The following is a 25,583-nucleotide window of genomic DNA, read 5'->3' on the forward strand; positions in this document are numbered from 1 at the left end:
AAGAATTTGACTTTGTGCATTGTTGCCAGTGTTTAGGTTGTTCTCCCCTTAGTGTTTAGGTTGTTCTCCCCTTCTTCTCCCTTTAGTGTGGTTTTATGTACTTGAAGACTGAGGACGATTTGGTTTTTATTTCCTTATGTACTTTGCGCTATATTTTCGTATGTGTGATGTGAGGATGCAGAGTGGGTCTCGGCGACGGCTGGTCCATGGTCCGGCGGCTCTGCACTCTGAGCAGAGAAGGGGTGGCCACAGCTCTAGCGTGGCTCTACGCCTCTGCATTCGGGAGACGGGACACGCCTGGCCCCAACCGTCGGCTCTACTGAGAGTGGTTTTCCATTCTCCTGCACTAAGGCGAATGCCGGGACAGTTGCTAATATAGCCCACGGCCGCCAACCCCCTCCCTTTCACCGATACAAATCTCCCGGCGTCACCGTCTAAGAGGCCCGCCTCCCCCTTCAGGGGAGGAATGAAAACATTTTTAGTAGTAGTGGTGTTCATTGTACACAGAGGATGACCAAATGTTGTTACAAAGGTCATTTTTTTTATTTTTTATTTTTTTTTGCTTTACGTCGTGCCAAAATAGATATTGGTACTTCTTCCAGCTATTTCGCAAAGGAATTGTTTAGGCTGAATCAGGCAGATTTCGATTAAATTGGGTAAAGGTCATAGTTATTGTGCTGTGAAATCAGCTGTAGTGATTGGCGGCAGGCTGTTTCGGCGTTTCGTAACCTACTTATGAACTTTTTTCGCTTTCAATTTCTCACAGAAACGCCTGTTACGCTCTTTTTGTTTCCTTTCCTTCATCATTCACTTCCCTCGTTTCAACTCTTACTGTTGCAAGTTTTTGCCGAATGCTAATCAAATATGAAATTTGTTATTCCACACAACTGACCGCAATGTATTCACAGCCACTGCTTGGCTCCTTAATCTCAATGTGACGTGTGGCTCTTAAGAGCTTTGGTAGTTTTTCCAGTATTTCAGGGAAATAGTGGAGCGGCGAAGGTGGTGGTGGCAGTTGTTTGCCATGGTTTGGGACTTAGGAATAGGTGACTCATTTGCACTTTGGAAGGTGCTGCCATCAGTTGGGCTCGTTGAGAGGTTTAGAAGGGATATATTTAGGGCTGCGTTGTCGGTTGTTGGGGCATGCAGTGTTTCTGGTTCGGAAAGATCTTGGGTTGGGATGCGTGGGTTATGTAGTGCCGGTTAGTAGAGAGATGAGAGTTTTAAGACGTTCTATGGTGGGGATGGTTTGTGATGTGCGGTCCAGATAGTGCGTGGGAGGGGGTTTGAGGTTGAGGTTTAGTAGAGACGGAATTTGTTGATTGTGGTTGGCGGAGGTGTTTGTTTGCGAGCTTGTATTGCTTTTTTGAGGAATGGCCAGTCTGGATATGAAGCGGCATGTTTGCCTTTGCAGTTAGCGCACTTGGCCCGGTGCCGTGTGACTGGGCAGAGTGGTGAGGCGGAGTGAGCGCGCGACTCAACACAGCGCCATCTTATAACAGAGTACTATGCGCCTTACTTTGAAGCGCTATTTCATGAAAACTAAGTTTCAGATTTTCAACAGGTATCCTCCACTTTTATATCTCAGTTGGGACATACTTCCGGCGATCTACCCAGACACTGAAATCTTCCTAATACTTGTACCCGTTATCAAGGAACGTAAGTTTACGTTAAAATAGCTCGAAGCTGTTAGCTGACGACCTCGTGTATGATCTGTATAATGCGAAAGTTAAAAAAAGATACGTTATACTCGTACTAAAATGACAACACAAACATAATATCACGCTCAATTAATCTGTTTTCCTAAGATGTATAGTGTACGGATATATCAAAATATTAGGGTATTTTAATGCTTCAGTATCGCTTTTTGTATCATGTGGTATGAAATCTTCGTTATCGGTAACTATGCAACACGTAGCTACGAAGGCACACACAGACGTGCATTGTGAAACATGGGCGATAACTAACTCAGAAAGAAAGAGAATGTGGCGTAACAGAAGAATGCTGAACGTGAGATGGATAGATCATGAAGAGATACTGAATCGAATTGGTGAGAGGAGATTGATTTGGCTAACAGAATAAGAGATAGAATGATAGGACACGTCTTAATACACCGAGGACTTGTTCAGTTGGTTTTTGAGGGAAGTGTAGGCGGGAAGAACGATAGATTAGCAGATTAGAGTAGATGTAAGATGCAGCAGTTACGTAAAAATGAAGAGGTTAGTATAGGATAGGTGGCATGCAGTTTCTGGACTGATGACTCAAACAATAATATAGACGTGCATGTTATCATTCTAACATATTATTAGCACAGACAATGGAACGGTCGAATTCCTCATCAAAATCACTCTTAATTGATGATGCTGCCACGTGCAATTGCGATCAGTCAGGTCCAACCCAAACAATTCCCTTGTCACTGATATAACTTACCTGGCATCCGGTCTCCACATTAGCGTACATGCCGGGAGCGAAAGGAACGTTGCCGCAGTGGAAGCTTGTAGGAGGTACAGAGTGGTAGATAGGGTAATCCACTCCGGGTACCCCAGGGATCTTACTCAAGTCCTGTCCTTTCTCACTCTCTCTTACACGAGGTTTCAAATACACGCCATTGGGTATCACTGCCTGCGTCACATATCCAGGCGTGTACACTGCTCCTCGTTTCTGAAAAAAGGAAATGACATAACTGTTATGATTAATTTATACAGGCAGACATAACTTTTATAATTATACGGAAAGACAAGACAAATAAGACAGATAGTATTCTTCCACTTCTGCCATGACTAAGGCGAGGATTTCGTCAAAAATGCCTGTTATTTTCCTCATACGTCTAAAATCTGTTTCAGTCGATTTGTGAAGGAAATAGTGCCAATACATGCCTGTTTCGTTTGAAGACGTTCACATGTTAAGTGCCCAAAACAACAAATATTAAATTTATAAATCGTAATTTTCCACCCATCTCTAGTTTTGTATACCAGAAAGCAGCCATTATTTGCACGTAGCTACCAAAGACAAAACACTTAAATGTGATTAAAGGACACTGTCCTTCCTGTCCTCTAATTCTGCTTGGAGCGAACTGGCCTTGAATCTGCACCCTGCACTGACCAACCCCAAGATTCTCAGCGGTCTCACCTACATCTCTTCCAAGTTTGAACAGCTACCTTACAAAATAAAGCAGCTCGAAGAGCTTGTGAAGTCTGGAGGAATTGTTCGTGAGGTGGAGAAGACCATTGCTAACCTTATAGGAGATGAGATCAGTGGCGATTGCTGCTGTTCTCGAAAGGAAAGACGCAGCCCCACCACCAGGATTCACCGCAGCAGAACTAGCTGTTCTTACATACTGTCCTCTGACTTAACGTGAAGTGGAAAGGTCATTTCCTCAATTTAAAAATAATTATATTAGCCCATAACAGGCAAACTTTTACTGTTCAACATTTGGAACAATATCTATTTATCCATTGTAACATGTGCTGTTTAAGGTTCATTTGAAGTGTCCTATTGACATAATTATTGTCTGGGAGAGATAACAGTGTCTTAAGTTGTAATAATAACTATCTGATGTACCCATGCTTCGCTACGGAATTCTACACTGTATACAGAATTCTAGGTTAAGTGGTGTACATGTTGTGAGTAAGACTGTATTAAATAGCACATCTCTTCACGTTACCCTAGAAACGCGACGGGGAAGACACTATACGTCTTTTATCATGTGAAAACTGGATTAGAGAATTTTCATTGCAATGGCTGGCCCTTTTGCGTACTATCAGTGAAGATTTTCATTATAATGGCAGACACTCACTTTCCACCTGCCTTTTTACGTCTTCAGAAAGACTGCCTTAGTGGTTTTCCCGCTTGAAGTCAACATAGGTGATTACAATGACATTAGTAGGAATGTCGCGATTAAAAACAATGCTGTCATATGACATACTCAATCAAATGGAAAACCACACATTTTCTCACTTTTAACGAACAGTACCGGTACTACGCTACCGATCTAAGAGTCCAAAGTTCCAGAACAGGAATGACCAGGCCGCGGACAGCCGTGAGCACTCCTCTGCCGTTATTCTGTTGTGTGTGCACACTACTCATTCCAATCTGCGCCTCAGAGTAGGGATTGAATAGCTGGAATACTATGATGAACCAGTGTGTTACGTACCAGCAGTATCGGAAAATTGATGAAATTTATGCTACAGTTATCTAACTCCCCAGCTATTACCGGCCAATATTCCCATCTATCCGAGATGAGTGGCAGCAGAAGAGACAAAGAATATCAAAACAAACAATGGTCAATATGTCATTGTTGATGAATTTTATGAGCTTTCGTTATTGTAGGCCTTCACATTTAGTTTTCTTCCGAGTGTGATATCACTCTTATCTTAGCTGGTGCGGTAAAAGTGTATAGGACATAAAAGATCGGAAACTGCATTTCCTATAACTTTTGTTATATAGTAATTTTCGAAAGGACCGATAACATAGGTATTTAAAAATTAAATTTTAGGCGTTTCCCCTAAACTACCATTTCGTCCAGCGTGAATAAAATTATTTGTAGCCTAGACTGTAGTTCCTTATTCCCCGACTCTACATACCGATTTGCATTAAATTCTGTTTATTTTTTTTTATCGTGGGTCGGCGTTGATATAGACTCAGCAGCAAACATACAAATTCACGAATGTCTGTGTTATCATAGCCGGTACGGAACAAATGTATAAGACATAAATTATCGGAATTTTAATTCTATATAACTTAGTTATGTAGCGAGTCTCCGTGGCTCAGGCGGCAGCGCGTCGGCCTCTCACCGCTGGGTTCCGTGGGTCAGATCCCGGTCACTCCATGTGAGATTTATGCGGGACAAAGCGGAGGCAGGACAGGTTTTCTCCGGGTACTCCGGTTTTCTCTGTCATAATTCATTCCAGCAGCACTCTTCAACAACATTTCATATGTCACTCATCATTGCACCAGTGGAGTGCGACAGGCTTCGGCAGCCGGCACGCTGCTAGATGTGGGCTTCATTCATTCCATCCCTGACCCGGTCGAATGATGGAAACAGGCTGTGGATTTTCATTTTCATAACTTTAGTTATGTAGTATTTATCGATAGGGCCACTAAACACAAAAGTATTTTACAATTACATTTTAGGCCTTCCCCTATACTACCATTTCACTCAGTGTAAATAACATTATTTATAGCCTAGACCGTAGTGGCTCATTCCCCAACTTTACATACCGATTCTCATTAAATTCTCTTCAGCCATTTTTTCGTGATGCGCGTACATACATACATACATACAGACAGACAGACAGACAGACAGACAGACAGACAGACAGAGATGACGAAAAATTAAAAAGTGCATTTCCTTGTTTCTGTGGTCACAACCGCTACAGACATGCCATTCATTTTAAATTCTGAGCAGTGTACAGACAAGAAGTCTAATTTATATACACTGACTGACAGAGCAAATGCAACACCAAGAAGGAGTGGTCAGAACTTTATGCCAATTGCAGGGTAGACTGACGTCACTGAGGTATGCTCATGATGTGAAATGCGCCGCTGTGCTGCGCACGTAGCGAACGATAAATGGGACACGGCGTTGGCGAATGGCCCACTTCGTACCGTGATTTCTCAGCCGACAGTCATTGTAGAACGTGTTGTCGTGTGCCACAGGACACGTGTATAGCTAAGAATGCCAGGCCGCCTTCAACGGAGGCATTTCCAGCAGACAGACGACTTTACGAGGGGTATGGTGATCGGGCTGAGAAGGGCAGGTTGGTCGCTTCGTCAAATCGCAGCCGATACCCATAGGGATGTGTCCACGGTGCAGCGCCTGTGGCGAAGATGGTTGGCGCAGGGACATGTGGCACGTGCGAGGGATCCAGGCGCAGCCCGAGTGACGTCAGCACGCGAGGTTCGGCGCATCCGCCGCCAAGCGGTGGCAGCCCCGCACGCCACGTCAACAGCCATTCTTCAGCATGTGCAAGACACCCTGGCTGTTCCAATATCGACTAGAACAATTTCCCGTCGATTGGTTGAAGGAGGCCTGCACTCCCGGCGTCCGCTCAGAAGACTACCATTGACTCCACAGCGTAGACGTGCACGCCTGGCATGGTGCCGGGCTAGAGCGACTTGGATGAGGGAATGGCGGAACGTCGTGTTCTCCGATGAGTCACGCTTCTGTTCTGTCAGTGATAGTCACCGCAGACGAGTGTGGCGTCGGCGTGGAGAAAGGTCAAATCCGGCAGTAACTGTGGAGCGCCCTACCGCTAGACAACGCGGCATCATGGTTTGGGGCGCTATTGCGTATGATTCCACGTCACCTCTAGTGCGTATTCAAGGCACGTTAAATGCCCACCGCTACGTGCAGCATGTGCTGCGGCCGGTGGCACTCCCGTACATTCAGGGGCTGCCCAATGCTCTGTTTCAGTAGGATAATAGGATAATGCCCGCCCACACACTGCTCGCATCTCCCAACAGGCTCTACGAGGTGTACAGATGCTTCCGTGGCCAGCGTACTCTCCGGATCTCTCACCAATCGAACACGTGTGGGATCTCATTGGACGCCGTTTGCAAACTCTGCCCCAGCCTCGTACGGACGACCAACTGTGGCAAATGGTTGACAGAGAATGGGGAACCATCCCTCAGGACACCATCCGCACTCTTATTGACTCTGTACCTCGACGTGTTTCTGCGTGCATCGCCGCTCGCGGTGGTCCTACATCCTACTGAGTCGATGCCGTGCGCATTGTGTAACCTGCATATCGGTTTGAAATAAACATCAATTATTCGTCCGTGCCGTCTCTGTTTTTTCCCCAACTTTCATCCCTTTCGAACCACTCCTTCTTGGTGTTGCATTTGCTCTGTCAGTCAGTGTATATATATATAATTGAAGGTCCCCCCGGAATAAGGGTCTATGCCACAAAACTAAAATGTTCAGGAAACAGAAAAAACGTCTGAATAATGAGGAAATGAAAAATATATATTTTGAAATTAATCAGAATGTTTCCAGACCACTTGAAAACCGAATGATCACAAATTAACCTTATTAATGTAGTAAAAAATCCATTTCTCATTTTGAAATAATGGAATAAGGGTCTAAACCACATTTTCACAGTTTAATACAGTGTTACTTATTTGGAGATGAATCACTTCAAATCACTATAGAATCCTCTGAATTCTTGAGACATGTCACACATCTTCAGTAGGTCATTCTTTTTTCTTTCTTAATGGGTAGCGTTGAGCCGTAGAGTTGTGGCAGGAATAGTGGCTGATTCCATCTGTTCTTGGCACCTTTAACTAAGGCATATCTTTCTCGAGGAACAATCAAACTGTGGCATCTTTCCATAAACACAGATGTGGGGTCATCTTCAGAAAACTTAAGTCACATTGCTTCAGTAACCTTGAATTTAGGGTCTTTGACCAACATTTCGCGTCTTTGAAGTCAGAACTCTGGACAGACAGACTAAACATGTCTGAAAAAGTTATTTTACAAACCTGCAGTGAACTACTGTCACTACGTTTTGCTGGAATTTGGTATTCAAAAGAATGTTTCCGACGTGAAGTGGCATCTGTTCTCTGATTACACCTCCTTTTCGGTTCAGAGATTTTGAGGCACTTATTCACAAGAAACAAAGACTGCTCATTAAGGCCCATGGTATAGTATTCTGTATACTACTCCTTTTCACAGTCAGTGAGCTGAATACACCCATTCTTGTTACAGAACTCTGGATCATACATACGGCCCCGAAACAACGATGAAGCAGAAAATTATAATAATATTATACCCTATACCATTTTACCGTAATGATAATTAAATGAATGGTTTGTATAATGCATTATGTATTAAACAATGACCAAATTTATTCTAAGGACCTTCCTTAGCACAACATAACCCATTTATTAGAGACCCTTATTCCACTCGCCTGTTGTGGCCTCGTTTTTGCTTCTTTTATAACGCCTTTCGTTGTTGCTGTATAAGCCTCACCCCTATTTCGTTTCCTTTTACGTTCATTATCCTTCCTGTTATCCATATTTATCTTAGTTTTTCTGGTTTTATTCAAGTTTTTTAGCTCGTTGGACGAAAGATTCAACACACTGGCAGCCATCTTGAGTAAGTGGCTTAGACCCTTCTTCCAGGCAAAGAAGTTTTTTAACAGACAAATGACCTATTTCTCTTAAAGGTATGACTATCTAGGCCTAGGGTAGAGAAAGTGAAATCTGTCTGCAAACGAATAAATTTTGAAAATCTCCAGGACGAGGAAATTAGACAGAAGTACATGGATGTGATTAGTGAGAAGTTTCGAACACTGGACAGTAAGCAGGTTCAGGATATAGAAAGTGAATGGGTGGCATACAGGGATGCTGTAGTAGAAACAGCAAGGGAATGCCTAGGAACAACTGTGTGTAAAGATGGGAAAAGGCGAACATCTTGGTGGAATGATGAAGCGAGAGCAGCTTGTAAACGTAAAAAGAAGGCTTATCAGAAATGGCTCCAAACAAGGGCCGAGGCAGACAGGGATTTGTACATAGATGAAAGAAACAGAGCGAAACAAATAGTTGTTGAATCCAAAAAGAAGTCGTGGTAATATTTTGGTAACAACCTGGAAAGGCTAGGTCAAGCAGCAGCGAAACCTTTCCGGACAGTAATAAAGAATCTTAGAAAGGGAGGGGAAAAAGGAAATGAACAGTGTTTTGAGTAATTCAGGCGAACTCATAAAAGATCCCAGAGAATCATTGGAGAGGTGGAGGGGATATTTTGAACATCCTCTCAACGTAAAAGGAAATCTTCCTGGTGGTATTCCGAACAGCCAAGCTCATGGGGAGGAGGAAAATGATGTTAGTGAAATTACGCTTGAGGAATTGGAAAGGATGGTAGATAAACTCCACTGTCATAAAGCAGCAGGAATAGATGAAATTAGACCTGAAATGCTGAAGTATAGTGGGAAGGCAGGGATGAAATGGCTTCATAGAATAATAAGATTAGCGTGGAGTGTTGGTGAGGTACCTTCAGATTGGACAAAAGCAGTAATTGCACCTACAAGCAAGGGAACAGGAAGGATTGCAACAACTATCGAGGTATATCACTGATTAGTATACCAGGCAAAGTATTCACTGGCATCTTAGAAGGGAGAGTGAGATCAGTCGTTGAGAGGAAGCTGGATGAAAACCAGTGTGGTTTCAGACCACAGAGAGGCTGTCAGGATCAGATTTTCAGTATGCGCCAGGTAATTGAAAAATGCTACGATAGGGATAGGCAGTTGTGTTTATGTTTCGTAGATTGACAGGGTACCGAGGGAAAAGATGTTCACTATACTGGGGGACTATGGAATTAAAGGTAGATTATTAAAATCAATCAAAGGCATTTATGTTGACAATTGGGCTTCAGTGGGAATTGATGATAGAATGAGTACTTACAGGGGTCAGACAAGGCTGCAATCTTTCACCTTTGCTGTTCGTAGTTTACATGAATCATCTGCTGAAAGGTATAAAGTGGCAGGGAGAGATTCAGTTAGGTGGAAATGTAGTAAGCAGTTTGGCCTATGCTGACGACTTGGTCTTAATGGCAGATTGTGCCGAGAGCCTGCAGTCTAATATCTGGGAACTTGAAAATAGGTGCAATGAGTATGGTATGAAAATTAGCCTTTCGAAGACTAAATTGATGTCAGTAGGTAAGAAATTGAACAGAATTGAATGTCAGATTGGTGATACAATGCTAGAACAGGTCAATAATTTCAAGTATTTAGACTATGTGTTCTCCCAGGATGGTAATATAGTAAGTGAGATTGAATCAAGGTGTAGTAAAGCTAATGCAGTGAGCTCGCAGTTGCGATCAGCAGTATTCTGTAAGAAAGGAAGTGAGCTCCCAGACGAAACTATCTTTACATCGGTCTGTTTTCAGACCAACTTTGCATTACGGTAGCGAAAGCTGGGTGGACTCAGGATATCTTATTCATAAGTTAGAAGTAACAGACATGAACGTGGCGAGAATGATTGCTGGTACAAACAGGTGGGAACAATGGCAGGAGGGCACTCGGAATGAGGAGATAAAGGCTAATTTAGGAATGAACTCGATGGATGTAGCTGTACGCATAAACCGGCTTCGGTGGTGGGAGTCATGTGAGGCGAATGGGGGAGGATAGGTTACCTAGGAGAATAATGGACTCTGCTATGGAGGGTAAGAGAAGAAGAGAGAGACCAAGACGACGATGGTTAGACTCAGTTTCTAACGATTTAAAGATGAGAGGTATGGAACTAAATGAGGCCACAGCACTAGTTGGAAATAGAGTATTGTGGCGACGTTTAGTTAATTCACAGAGGCTTGCAGACTGAACGCTGGAAGGCATAACAGTCTATAATGATAATGTATGTATGTATAATGTAAATCGTGCCCTAGTCATGAGCTAAGAACACATTGAAATATATTCTCGCTTTTTCATTTTCCTGCGTTACTCAAATATCGTTGATTTCTAAAATGCCCTGGCGTAACCTTACATACATAGGGCTCTATGATATAGGAGGGCCTTCAGCTCAACCAGCACCAGAAACGCACAAATGTTATAAGTAGGATTACATCCGTTCCTAATATTTTCAGTTTTCGTTTCCGCGTTGAGGAGATTGCGCATTATACAACAGTAAGAACGTTAATAACGCCGTAAGCTTCGCCGGGAACGAGCAAATATTCCGCACTGGACAAGTCGTTAAACATTGCCGTTAGTTCGCAGTCACAAGCGTCACGTGATACGACATTTCAAGTCGAATGTAACGAATGTTAACAAGAGCTAAAAGAAATGCAGTGAACAATGTGATAATGCGCGGAGAGCCTAATTATCGAAATGGCTACAAGTGTTTGTAAAACTGGCGATAATAAAAGAATGATTTATCCGAGTGTAATTGAAAGAGGTGTAAAAGTGAATGCTTTGCGACATTACGGCAACATTTGACAGTCTCCAGTCTTCCGCATATTCGTTGGGAACGTTGAGAGAGAAGACGTGTTTTTAGAAACCGATGATTTGATAATTTAGAAGTTCCATTCTGTCCTTAAACACAATCAATACACACTGAACTCTTATCCGATTATCATGTTCTGTTATATCACTTGCAATTGTCGCAATCAATCAATCAATCAATCAATCAATCAGTCACTACTGATCTGCATTTAGGCCAGTAGGCCATGTGCCAGATTCCCTATCGGTTGTTTTGCTAGCCTTTTCTTAAATGATTGCAAATAATTTGGAAATTTATTGAACATTACCCTTGGTAAGTTATTCCAATCCCTAACTCCCCTTTCTATGAACGAATATTTACCCCAATTTGTCCTCTTGAATTCCAACTTTATCTTCATATTGTGATCTTTCCTACTTTTAAAGACACCACGCAGACTTATTCGTCTACTGATGTCCTCCCACGCCATCTCTCCACTGGCAGCTCGGAACATACCACTTAGTCGAGCAGCTCGTCTCCTTTCTCCCTAGTCTTCCCAGCCCAAACTTTGCAACATTTTTGTAACGCTACTCTTTTGTCGGAAATCACCCAGAACAAATCGAGCTGCTTTTCTTTGGATTTTATCCAGTTCTTGAATCAAGTAACTCTGGTGAGGGTCCAATACACTGGAACCATACTCTATTTGGGGTCTTACCAAAGATTTATATGCCCCCTCCTTTACATGCTTACTACAACCCCTAAATACCCTTATAACCATGTGCAGAGATTTGTACCCTTTATTTACAATCATATATATGTGATTACCCCAATGAAGATCTTTCCTTATATTAATACATAGGTTTTAATTGATTGATTGCCTGGTGTGAAAATGGAAAACCACGGAAAACCATCCTCAGGGCCGCCGGCAGTGGGATTCGAACCCACCATCCCCCGGGTGCAAGCTCACAGCCGCGCGCACCTAAGAATGTTGGATGCTAAAGTGCAAATCTCCACATGTTAGTTACAAACCTGTCAGTCTGCAGTTTTAATAATCAACGCTCAAAGTTTATCGTAGATATGAGATCATGCTGCATTTTAAAATGTTTAAGAGTAGGAGAGTTAATCATGCATGTATCCTCTCTAATTACAGAGTTCTAATAAATTAGTCTCTCCTGTAAAATTGGGTTGATTAGGCAATGCCAGTTTTGCTTCCAGACCCCTGAACTACATTTAATAGCGTTCTTGCTAATGTGTGCCACACATAACGTGGCCACTGTACTTTAATTGTTCCTTGTTACATAACGGCCTGCTGTGCTGCACAAACTGGTTCCTGCAAACCGGATTCACTCTCGCTGTTACTTGTGGGGCATTGACATTGCACATGTATGTCCTAAATACAACTTAAGCCATATTTTTGCATATCTTGAGTAATTATCTCCATAACGCATTCGCAACAATTACTCGTGTTGAAATAAAATGGCCAATAACTTGACTTTATACTTGCCTCTTACCAAAAGACATGGTGTCAAACAGTATAATAATAATAATAATAATAATAATAATAATAATAATAATAATAATAATAATAATAATAATAATAATAATAATCCGAGCTCGATATCTGCAGTCGCTTAAGTGCGGCCAGTATCCAGTATTCGGGAGATAGTAGCTTCGAACCCCACTATCGGCAGCCCTGAAAATGATTTTCCGTGGTTTCTCATTTTCACACCAGGCAAATGCTGGGGTTCGAACCCACAATCTCGCGAATGCAAGCTCACAGCTGCGCGACCCTAACATAATAATGTTATTTACTTTACGTCCCACTAACTACTTTTACGGTTTTCGGAGACGCCGAGGTGCCGGAATTTAGTCCCGCAGGAGCTCTCTTACATGCCAATAAATCTGCTGACGTATTTGAGCACCTTCAGATACCACCGGACTGAGCCAGGATCGAACCCGCCAAGTTGGGGTCAGAAGGCCAGCGCTTCAACCCTCTGAGCCACTCAGCCCGGCCCGCGATGCGAACCCCATGGCCACTTGTTCGGTTAAAACCATTCTCAGGACAGCCGACGATGGGGACCGGCCCCTCTCCGTCTCCCGAATACAGAGTCCCTCTCTGTGGGTGCACCGCCCGCATCCAAAAGGGGACTTCTTTTAACAATCCCATAAAAAGTGAAAGGCCGTGTTTATCAACTGTTAAACAGGGTTGTTCAGTATATTCAACGACACCCGCGCTTGGCGAATTAGTTTTTATACAGTTGCAGTGGTATTGCCATCTGGCGGAGGTGAGTGGCAGCTGAAGGGAGAGAGAGAGCACTTCTAATTAACAACAGTCAGTGTGTTGTCTGCAAAACATTTAACTTGGTAAATCTCGATTATCTTCGAGATGCCGATTGGCAACACTTGACCCCAAAAGTGAATCGATTATGCACCGCTGTCGGTAATCGCAAAACTTCCTGTTGCCAGATACATTGATCTTTAAAATGAGATATTAAATATTGCCATCGCAACTGCTGTACACAAGTTATTTCCGGGAGATCCCCACTGTCGGCAGTCCTGAAGATGGTTTTCAGTGGTTTACCATTTTCACATCAGGAAAATGCTGGGGCTGTACCTTACTTAACACTACGACTGTTTCCTTCTCACTTCTATCCCATCGTCGGTATGACGTAAAGCAAATTCTTCTTCAATTTGAAAATGTCATTGATTTTATAACTCGTGCATGCCCAAGTACACGTGCGAAGCTACAGCCGTAGCCTACGTCCAAACGCATCAAGATTAGACGAATATAAGACAGGCTGAGTGGCTCTGCCCGTCTGACCCCACCTTACTAGGTTCTAGTCCGGTGGTCTTTGAAGGTGCTCAAATACGTCAGCCCCCGTGGGTGTGGGCAGTAGAATCCCCTGCCTGTCGTAAGAGGCGACTAATAGGGGCCCCAGGGGCTCGGAACTTTGGAGCGCGGGTTGGCAACCACGGGATCCTTAGCTGTGTCCTGGGACTGCTTCCACTTACTTGTACCAGGCTCCTCCTATTCGACCTCCCTTGATCTGCTCTTGTTCTTTTGCGACTCCGACGGTATTATGTATGGAGGCCTAGGGAGTCTTTCATTTTCACATCCTTCGTGGCCTTTGTCTTTCTTTGGCCGATACCTTCATTTTTCGAAGTGTTGGTCCCTTTTTTTCTCTCTGATTACTGTTATATAGAGGATAGTTGACTAATATTGTACTTCGTCTTAATCACCACCACCACCACCACCACCACCACCACAAATACGTCAGCTCGTGTCGATGGATTTACAGGCACTGAAAATAATTCCTGCAATTCGGCGTCCACGAAAACTGTAAAAGTAGTTAGTGAGACGTAAAACTAATAGCAATATTATTAGAAGAAGTTAAACATCTCTTGTCAAAGAATGGCGCAGTTCTCTTGCCATGTAGCGGAACGACACGTAGAGAATATTGCAGTACAGGGCAAACTTGACGACAAGAGACCACGAGAAAGAAAAGTTCGACGATGGAAATGAAGATAACCACGGGAGAATCCCTCCAGTGAAGATGAAAGGTCGCAATTAGGGTGACCAGATATCCAGAGACAAAAAGCAGGACCTGATCGTAAATATGATCTAGCAGCGAACTTGATCGCCAGTTTTTCTCGTTCCTGTTAAACGGTACCAAGCGTAAAAACCATACGAGTCGTACATTATTACTCACTACAGCATGATAAAACTTTTTAAATGTGATTTTTAGATGCTATAAAAAGGAAGTAATATGTTCCAATAACAAAAATTACCAAATTTTATTAACCTACTAACCTATTATGTTATTACATTTGTTTACATTACAACACACAGTGTTACATTAACACGTTGCAGTGTGAAGTCACTGTGACAGGCTCTCGTACTTTTCATTTGAATGGTCTTCAACAACTGTAAGTTTCCACGCAGTATGTCATAAAACTCTACGCAGTTATAATCCAAGTTGCACCTAGTGATTACCATGTGTTTTAAACTTTCAGGCTTTAGCCTGGATTTTTCATCTGTCCAAAGATTGTTCATTAATGAAAATACCCGTTCTGTAGGAGCATTTGTTGCAGGCAGGCATAACACAAATTCTACAATATCACCGATATTCCTGAAGCCAATATTCCTATCTTCAAAATTAGTGAATATTTCCAACTACCTCAAATGAGTTGGTGTACGAGACGAATTCCATTCCTTTACTTTAGTAACTGTGACATATTCCCTGACATTAACAATCTTATCAAAAAGCATTGTAGCACATATATCTTTCCCAGTGTACTTAAGTATAAAATCTAATGACCTATGTACATCACTCCATTTGAACACAGAATTAAAATCTGCCCAAATTAACACACTGAGTTCAGAAAAATGAAAAGTCCACTGGTCTAAGTATTCCAAGCAAGTGGAGTAAAATATTTCAACATTTTTCTTGAAATGTGAAACATTAACTAAGCCATCATTTTCAAGGTTCTTTCGTTTAGATTGAACAACTGAGGGTACAAACACACAGTCTAGCCTATTTGAGAGCTTTTTCCTGAGATCCTCAAGTACTTTACAAGCATCCAACGTAACAACATGTTGCCCCTCTAATAACTGAATAACACTGTGAAAAATTGCTGCTTGAGTATGCACAAAATTCAACCACACCTCAGACAAGAGATTATCAAAGAACTGTTTGATTACAGTTGGACACCTGCTTTGTGATTCAAAGTATGATTTCAGGGCCGAATACAACTTCAGTACTCGTTCAATGGAAGATAACAAGGAAAGCCACCTTGTTCTACTGAAACCAAGAACTTTGGAATACTCAGTTTCGACAAAATCACAAAACTCAATCAAGGAGGCCTCGCGTACAGTGTAAATGTGAAAATATGAGTAGATTTTTTGCACTACACTTTGAACACAAACTGGAAGACAGTCCACAGCAGTTTGTATTGCATTGTTGACAATGTGAGCACTGCAACCAACACCAACAATCGATTTCTCAAGAGACTTCTGCACGATAGAATAAACATTTTAAGAAATGACGAAATAATGTCAGCAGTTTCCCCTACCTGTTCTTCAAAATCTAACAATTTTATCTGTACCCCCTTGTTGTAAATAAAATAGCGAACAAGAATGGGGAAAAGTTTGGTGGATTTATGATTTGAAGAGTCTGTGTAGACCGAGACATAGTTCACATTTTCCAAGTCCTTTTTCACTTCAGATATCGCAAATGGACTAATCACATTAGTGACAATAGCTTCACACTTTGTCTTAGCACACGAATATTTTGGTTCGAAACACTTCTGAAGCAGTTTAGACGTGCAGTCTGCCGAGCGAAATGTTTGGTTATGTTTAATAGTATGGAATGCAAAACTGCCTTCAGAAGCTACCAATTTCTGTTCAGCTGAACCCAGTTCAGCTCCACGAAAGAAAGTAGTGAGAAATGAGCTGGATGCAGCAGGATTGTCAGCGAGTTTGTGCTTCCATCGCCCTCTACTATGACTGCACAGTCATAGTAGAGGGCGATGGTGCTTCTTAGTATCCAAATGTCGTACAATCTCGCTTTTCCCGCCGTTTGCTATTGAAAACAAAGCTGAACATTTGGTGCAGCGAACATCGCTTTTCGATTTATCTGGTACTATAAACGGATAGAGAAACTGCAATTCGGCATTTGGTACACATTTACCTTTAACTTTCGGCCGAAATGTTAGTTTGAAAAATATATACAAAAAGAAAGCAAAGCAGTCGAAATAGAAACAAATATGAAGCATGTCTTGGAATAATGAAATCGAGGAGAGTTTTCACTCCAGATCTTTCCTCATATCAAAAGAAAACAGAGGTCTAATAACGCTGTCTTGTGGGAACCCCCGCTTAATTATTACTGGCTAATGCTACACCTGCTCCAATTCTCCGAGTTCTGTTTTCCAGAAATGTATCCACCCATTGAGTCGCTCTTTTGCCTAGTCCAGTATCCCTCATTTTCGTCAGTAATCTCCATTATCTACCTTGTCAAAGGCCTTGGTTAGACCAATACTGATACAGTCCATTTGACCTCCTAAATCTGCATCTTGCTGGAAACCTACAAGTTAAGCCTCGCTGGAATAACGTTTCCTAAACCTGAAGTGCCTTATTTCAAGCCAGTTAGTAATTTTGCAAGTATATGTCTTATATAATCAGAAATAATGCTTTTCCAGAGCTTACATGCAACACATGTCAAGCTGACTGGCCTGTAATTCGCTTTATCACCTTTTCCTTTGTAGACTGGGGTTACTACAAGAACTCCAGATTCATTACATAGAATGGAAACCTGCCGTCAACAAATTAACTCCATTAAATAATAATAATAATAATAATAATAATACATGCCACGAAATAGTTCCATGTTACGGTCTGGCAGGTGTTCTCGTCATTGCTTTCCGCGCCATTGTTTTCCAAGATGAAGGCCTTTTCCCAGTCACATGGCATTCTACTGTACAGTGTTTCTCAGTAAAGGAGAATGTGACCGGACTAGAATATTTCGTTTGTGTATTAATTTCAGCAGAGCTCTTTATTGCCGAATTATCGCCATTTATCTGTCCATAAGCATTCTTCGGGAACACTGTTTTTAAAATTTGCTTTAAGTTGCACCGACACAGATAGGTCTTAAGGCGACGATGCGATAGGAAAGGTAAGAAAGCGATCGTTTCCTTAATTAAAGTACAGTCCCAGTATTTACCTGGTGTGAAAATGGGAAAACACGGAAAACCATCTTCAGGGCTGCCGACAGTGGGGTTCGAGCCCACTATCTGCCGAGTGCAAGCTGATAGGTACGTGACTCAAATCCCGCGACCACTTGCTCCATACATCAGATTTTGAAAGCCTCCAATAATAATAATAATAATAATAATAATAATAATAATAATAATAATAATAATAATAATAATAATAGCCTGCCTGAGTGGCCCAGACGGTTGAGGCGTTGGCCTGATGACCCCAACTTGGCAGGTTCGATCCTGGCTCAGTCCGGTGGTACTTGAAGGTGCTCAAATACGTCAGCCTCGTGTCGGTAGATTTACTGGCACGTATAAGAACTCCTGTGGGACAAAATTCCGGCACCTCGGCGTCTCCGAAAATCGTAAAAGTAGTTAGTGGGACGTAAAGCAAATAAAGTTAATAATAATAATAATAATAATAATAATAATAATAATAATAATAATAATAATAATAATAATAAATATAATGAAACACATGGCATTACAGCCCTGATGGCTCTTGTTCTACCAAGCGACCGCTGCTCAGCCAGAAGGCCTGCAGATGATGAGGTGACGCGTGGTCAATGTGACGAATCTTCTCGGCCGTTATTCTTGATTTTCTAGACCAGCGTCGCCATCTCATCGTCAGATAGCTCCTCAAGTGTAAATCACGTAGGCTGAGTGGACCTCGAAACAACACTCAGGTTCAGGTGAAAACCCTGATCTAGCTAGGCGTCGAACCCGTGGTCTACGGATGAGAGGCAGCAACGCTACCTCTGGACCATGGGGCCAGCATAGTAATAATAATAATAATAATAATAATAATAATAATAATAATAATAAATAATATAATCGGCCTATAGACTGTTATGCCTTTCAGCGTTTCAGTCTGCAAGCCACTGTCAATTAACCACGTCTCTTTGTAACTAGCTCTGTGGCTCGGTCGAACCATCGTCGCCTTGGTTTACCTTCTAAGTCCGCTATTCTACTAGGTAAACCTAACATGACCCCACCATGTAAGCTGGTTTATACATGCAGCCTTTGTTTTCTCGTTGCGATTACCCTCCTTCCAATGATCCTGCTTGTTTGCACCAGCAATCTTTCTCACTGCTTTCATATCTGCTTTTTTAACGTAATGTCCTGTGCCTACCCAGTTTTCACTCCCGTATAGCAAAGTTGATCAGGAAACTGATACAAAGGTAGTTTTGTCAGAAAGTTGACTTTTTTCTTACTAAATATAGCTGATCTTACTTGCTAGCGCATTGATGTTTCCAATCATGTATCTTAATAATAATAATAATAATAATAATAATAATAATAATAATAATAATAATAATATATCCTTTACCAATGTGCTTGTAATCCCTTTAAGAGTCATTATTTGATACCGCTAATTTGGAGTGCCTTATTTCGAGACTTACTGCTGAAGAAGTGATGGTACCTACCTGTATCTTAGCGGCAGCGATGTATGTGACCAGGGTTGACGAGACTTACTGCTGAAGAAGTGATGGTACATACCTGTATCTTAGCGGCAGCGATGTATGTGACGAGGGTTGACGAGACTTACTGCTGAAGAAGTGATGGTACATACCTGTATTTTAGCGGCAGCGATGTATGTGACGAGGGTTGCTACGACACAGAGGACCACAAGAAAGGTAGCGGAGCGTACGGAGGCCATGCTGGTGCTAACAGTGTGTGCGGCTGAATGAAGCAGGAGGCTTTGAGCAGGCCGCGGTACGGTACTTTCTCTGAAGTGCTGTATGGCGATCACAGTGCTTTCCTCCCCTCTACCTTGCCTTAATAATACCATAATCTACTACCGGGTCTTACGTCGGAATGGTGCAGGTGGAAATGTAACTCAGGTATAAATAATTAATGCATACCAATACCGCGTTTAAACTTAATGTTTACAAAACTCTCACTTACCTCATGCATGAAATCGAGGTCTCCACGTTAGTATTGTACACTGCTGTAAGAATTGTTATTCTGTTAACTTCCATGTTTAAACATTTTATTAGAATATTCAATAATGGGTTTTTCGTCTCTTCTCTATCAAAAACTAGCATTTACCCGAGGGCTCCGTCCGCAATATATGGCGTTAATGTAGCGAAGTTTCGAGGTAATATAGGCATATAGGTAATATATGACATGTAGTGGTAATATTATATCAACAAGCGCTTAAAAATAAATTTAAATAAATAAATAAATAAATAAACAAACAAATAAATAAATAAATAAATAAATAAATAAATAAATAAATAAATAAATAAATAAATACATTATCATTAAAGACTGTTATACCTTACAGCGTTCAGTCTGCAGCCTCTGTGAATTTACTAAACGTCGCCACAATCCTCTATTTGCAACTAGTGCTGTGGCCTCATTTAGTTCTATACCTCGTATCTTTAAATCGTTAGAAACTGAGTCTAACCATCGTTGGTCTTGGTCTCCCTCTACTTCTCTTACCCTCCATAACACAGTCCATTATTCTCCTAGGTAACCTATCCTCCTCCATTCGCCTCACATAACCCCAGCACTGAAGCCGATTTATGCGTACAGCTTCATCCATCGAGTTCATTCTTAAATTAGCCTTTATCTCCTCATTCCGAGTAATCTCCTGCCATTGTTCCCACCTGTTTGGACCAGCAATCATTCTCGCTGCTTTCATGTCTGTTACTTCTAACTTATGAATAAGATATACTGAGTCCACCCAGCTTTCGCTCCCATAAAGCAAATTTGGTCAGAAAACAGACCTATGTAAAGATAGTTTCGTCTAGGATCCGACTTCCTTCTTACAGAATACTGCTGATCGCAACTGCGAGCTCACTGCATTAGCTTTACTACACCTTGATTCAATCTCACTTACTAAATTACCATCCTGGAAGAACACATAGTCTAAATACTTGAAATTATTGACCTGTTCTAGCTTTGTATCACCAATCTGACATTCAATTCTCGTCAGTTTCTTATCTTCTGATATAAATTTAGTCTTCGAAAGGCTAATTTTCATACCATACCCATTGCACCTATTTTCAAGTTCCCAGATATTAGACTGCAGGCTTTCGGCACAATCTGCCATTAAGACCAAGTCGTCAGCATAGGCCAGACTGCTTACTACATTTCCACCTAACTGAATCCCTCCCTGCCACTTCATACCTTTCAGCAGATTATCCATGTAAACTACGAACAGCAAAGGTGAAAGATTACAGCCTTGTCTAACCCCTGTAAGTACCCTGAACCAAGAACTCATTCTAACATCAACTCTCACCGAAGCCCAATTGTCAACGTAAATGCCTGCGACTGATTTTAATAATCTACCTTTAATTTCATAGTCCCCCCGTATAGCGAACATCTTTTCCTTCGGTACCCTGTCACATGCTTTCTCTAGATGTACGAAACATAAACACAACTGCCTATTCCTCTCGTAGCATTTTTCACTTACCTGGCGCATACTGAAAATCTGATCCTGACAGCCCCTCTGTGGTCTGAAACCACACTAGCTTTCATCGAACTTCCTCTCAACTACTGATCGCACCTTCCTTTCCAAGATGCCAGTGAATACTTTGCCTGGTACACTAATCAATGAGATGCCTCGGTAGTTGTTGCAATCCTTCCTGTTCCCTTGCTTATAGATAGGTGCAATTACTGCTTTTGTCCAATCTGAAGGTACCTCACCAACACTCCATGCTAATCTTACTACTCTATGAAGCCATTTCATCCGTGCCTTCCCACTATACTTCACCATTTCAGGTCTAATTTCATCTATTCCTGCTGCTTTATGAAAATGGAGTTTATTTACCACCCTTTCCACTTCCTCCAGCGTGATTTCACCAACATCATTTTCCTCCTCCCCATGAGCTTGGTTGTTTGCGACACCACCAGGAATATTTCCTTTTACGTTGAGAAGATGTTCAAAATATTCCCTCCACCTCTCCAGCGATCCTCCGGGATCTGTTATGAGTTCACCTGAATTACTCAAAACACTGTTCATTTCCTTTTTCCCCTCCTTTGCTAAGATTCTTTATCACTGTCCAGAAAGGTTTCCCTGCTGCTTGACCTAGCCTTTCCAGGTTATTACCAAAATCTTCCCACGACTTCCGTTTGGATTCATCAACTATTTGTTTCGCTCTGTTTCTTTTATCAACGTACAAATCCCTGTCTGCCTCGGCCCTTGTTTGGAGCCTTTTTTTTTTTTTTTTTTTTTTTTTTTACAATTTGTTTCACGTCGCCCCGACACAGATAGGTCTTTAGGCGACGATGAGATAGGAACGTGGGAAGGAAGGGTCGTGGACTTAAGGAACGTACAGCCGCAGTAATTGCTTTGTGTGAAAATGGTAAACCATGGAAAGCCATCTTCAGACATGCCCACTATCTCCCGAATGCAAGCTGGTATGTACGTGACACAAGACTGCTGGAATATAGTGATGATGAAGGTAACTTTTTCAGCTCTACTGCATGAGGTGGTGGTGGTGGGGGTAACTACAACCATCCTCTATATAACAGTAATCAGAGGGGGGGAAATGGAAGGCTCCCTATGCCTCGCGGGATGAAAGGAAGCAATGACAGGGCCCCGTAGTCGCCAAGTCACGGCCCCTGGGGCCCCTTTTAGTCGCCTCTTACGGCACCACAAACAGGCGCAGCGCGATGTTCTATTCAGCAACTACAAAAATGTACTTTGTCCCCGAAGATCTACGTTTAGCGATGAGAATATTAAGAACCGATTATTTGGTAAAGTAAATGGCAAATCATTTAAAAACAGTCACTAACCAAAGTAATAATCATGAAAAAATGATATGTTGGAAGTTCCAAGGTCTCACTTGGTGATGACAGTCTAGTCTGTATGCTACCCCATGTGAAATAAAGATCAGTGATTTCTTTAAGATTGACACTAATGGTACTGATCACTTTTAAGAAGGAATTTGTAATTGAATGCTCACCATTCGTTCCAGAGAACGCCGGGTTCGATTTCCGGACGGTTCGCGGATTCGGTGTTTGTGTTTGTCCCAGCACCAAGCACCACGTAATACTCAGTGCATCCCTAAACACACGAGTGACGTCACGAAAACAGGGCTCACCGACCGCGATGGCTGCAGTCGCTTAAGTGCGACCAGTATTCAATATTCGGGAGATTCGAACCCAACTGTCGGCATCCCTGAAGATGCTCTTCCGTGGTTTCCCATTTTCAACCAGGCAAATGCTGGGGTTGCACCTCCATTAAGGCCACGGCAGCTTCCTTTCCACTCGTAGACCTTTGCTATCGCCATAAGACCTGTCTGTGCCGGTGCGACGTAAAGCAACCTGTAAAAAGAAATTAGGGCCCTCGACCTCACAAAGCAAGAGGAGAAGAAAAGTGCCCTCTCTTGAGTCCCAAGAATTGTTTATTTTTCATTACCATTGTGTGTGCACCCCCTGATAGCGGCTCGGGGATGATGTGGTCAGTGTTTAGGCAGTGATACTCATTTACCCGACATGTAGCGAGAATATTCCGTACCCCAAAAATGTATGCAAATCTCATAGAAGAACTGCAGTGTAGAGTTTATGTCTTAACCTATTAATCCATAAGAATCTGCAATCAAATGCTGAATGAAACTGAGGAAGGAATCGGCTTTGGCCTATGAATAGGAACTGCCGGGCATTTGTGTGGAAGTGAAAATGGGAAACCACAGGAAATCATTCTCATGACAGCCAACGTAGGGACAAGAATACATGAGAAGTGACAACAAAGTATAGGTACAGGGTATGCCATATATATTTGTTATCCAATAGAAAATCACGAAATTATAATTTAGAACGATGCAATAAATTTCTCCGCTCCTGTACAGTGCGAGTCAAGCAAGCAATATCTCGACATGATGGCGAAACTAATTCCTAGCAAAATGTTGGCCTCAATAAGTATAATAATTACTGGTTAGCTAAGAGTAAGAGAACTTCGTGAAAGGTACGTTCTTTTGGCTTGTCCGAAAAATTTGTTGGAAATACAAAAATATGTGCATTCAACTTGTTCCCCATCAATCTTCTGCCTCACCACTGCTGGACTCCGAACTCAGTTCGGTATTATTCTACGAGAAAACCAGACTATTATGTTTTTATCTTGAGGTGGTGGTGATTATTGTACAACTAAGCAGCCATCCTTTTATAACCAGTAATCGGAGAGAGAAAATAGAAGGGATCCGACACTTCGAAAAATGAAGGTATCGGCCAAAGCAAGACAAGGTCCATGAAAGCCGTGAAAATGAGACTCCCTGGGTTTCACAACCTAATACTGCCGGGGTCAGAAAAGAACAAAAGTTGCCCAAGTGAGGTCGGACAGGATAGATGAAAGCGAGGAGCCTGGAACAGGTAAGTGGAAGCAATGGCAGGACTAAGTTAGGGGCCCCGTGGTCCCCAAACCCACTCTCCCAAGCTGGGAGCCCCTGGGGCCACTAGTCGCCTCTTAGGACAGGCAGGGGCTACCGTGCGTGTTATTGTACAGCGCTCATCTGCAGGGGTACTTTATCTTAAAGATTTAGGGCGCAATTTGTGTTTCTTTAACTTCTGTGCTTTAATTTGACAGATGTACACACCTTTATCTTTTATGTGGAATTATGTGGACTTTAGTTTGTACTCATTTATTCTTATCGAAAAAGCGCCTAATAAAACAATAGTTCATGTTTTCCATCAAGTATTGCCCAATGAGAAATACCTAAACCTACATTTATGACTGTTAAATTTCGACATTTTCCTTCCCCCTTTTTTGGACTGTGAGTTCTTTTAAAACTTGGTTTACGTCCCACCGACGCAGATAGGTCTTATGGCGACGGCTAGGAGTGGGAAGGAAGTGACCGTAGCCTTATTTAAGGTACATTTGCCTAGTGTGAAAATGGGAAACCACGGAACTGCTGCCGACAGTGAGTTCGAACCCACTATCTCCGGAATACAAGCATATAGCTACATGACTAAAAACCGCGGAGGTTGAACACTCTCAGTCAGTGCTTAACGCGTACCCACACGTCTTCGCCCCCTCCCCTCACAAGTTTCGATACTTGAAAACTGTATGAATGTTCCAGTAACTTTATATTGAGCATTCCCCTTAAAACACATTCCCGAGAGGTGCCCGAACGTTTTTCCGTCCGGAATTAAGCACTGCCGCCAATAATTTTCAAAACCCGGTGGCCCTGTAGAGAGGATGTGCCTCTTTCGAAAGGACATCTCCAGCCGCGATCTAATAAACACCGGCTTAGAGATTTTCGTGAGTTGTTGAATGTGGTTCTAGTTTGTACCAGTCTACATGAGGTAAGAAACAAGTAAAAGTCCCCGTACTTGTAAAATGTTAACATTCACATTTTTGTTTTTTATCTAAAGGACCTGTCTCCGTATTACTCAACTCCCGGTCTGGACCGCATAGCCGTGAGCCTGCCTCACAAACGAGGTCGCTACAGTGTGAACCGAAAGTAGCATATCCGGAGACATTTGGAAGTTCGTGAAAACATTTCGAACAGGGCTTTGTTTTGATGCACTGACATCTATAATCGTAATGAAGTATGTTATTGTCGAGATTTTAATTTATTTGTTTTAAACAAGTTTTCGCATATTTAAGACAAAGTCGATGTACTGTGGGTCTAAGAGATCGACGTCAGTATTACGGGCGAAATTTATATCTACATTTGTACCAGGCATAATGGTGGGAGCCTCTTCTTCATGACCAGGGTGATCAGTTTCTACACCCATTGGGGCTTCAGACACTCGGTATGGCTGATATTGGAAGTCGCTCTGTCTTCTCGTTATCGACCATTTTTGTTGCCCCATGTAGCGATATTTTACGAAATAACTGTTCGTACCATTCTTGTTGTACCGCTTTTCTTTGGGGTCGTGGGTGCGAGCCCTGTAACGTCATCAATGACAATCAGTGCCCGCCTCGTAGCCACAATCGTTAAGGCGTTAAGTCTGACTCCGATTCGAGT

The 25,583-nt window shown here is 42.2% G+C and overlaps 1 protein-coding gene across 1 annotated transcript in view; it reads right to left on the minus strand.

Annotated features, from left to right (window-relative positions):
* The window catches only part of LOC136884907 (uncharacterized), a 61,357-nt gene extending 42,036 nt beyond the window's left edge, over positions 1–19,321 (minus strand). The window contains exons 1-2 of the mRNA XM_068230058.1: positions 19,235–19,321; positions 2,431–2,661 (exon numbers count right to left, since the gene is read on the minus strand). Coding sequence (XP_068086159.1) covers positions 2,431–2,661; positions 19,235–19,321 — 318 coding nt within the window. The remainder of the gene's footprint in view (positions 1–2,430; positions 2,662–19,234) is intronic.
* Between the last annotated feature and the right edge of the window lie 6,262 nt (positions 19,322–25,583).

This window comes from Anabrus simplex, chromosome 13, assembly GCF_040414725.1.
Source record: "Anabrus simplex isolate iqAnaSimp1 chromosome 13, ASM4041472v1, whole genome shotgun sequence".
NCBI lineage: Eukaryota > Metazoa > Arthropoda > Insecta > Orthoptera > Tettigoniidae > Anabrus > Anabrus simplex.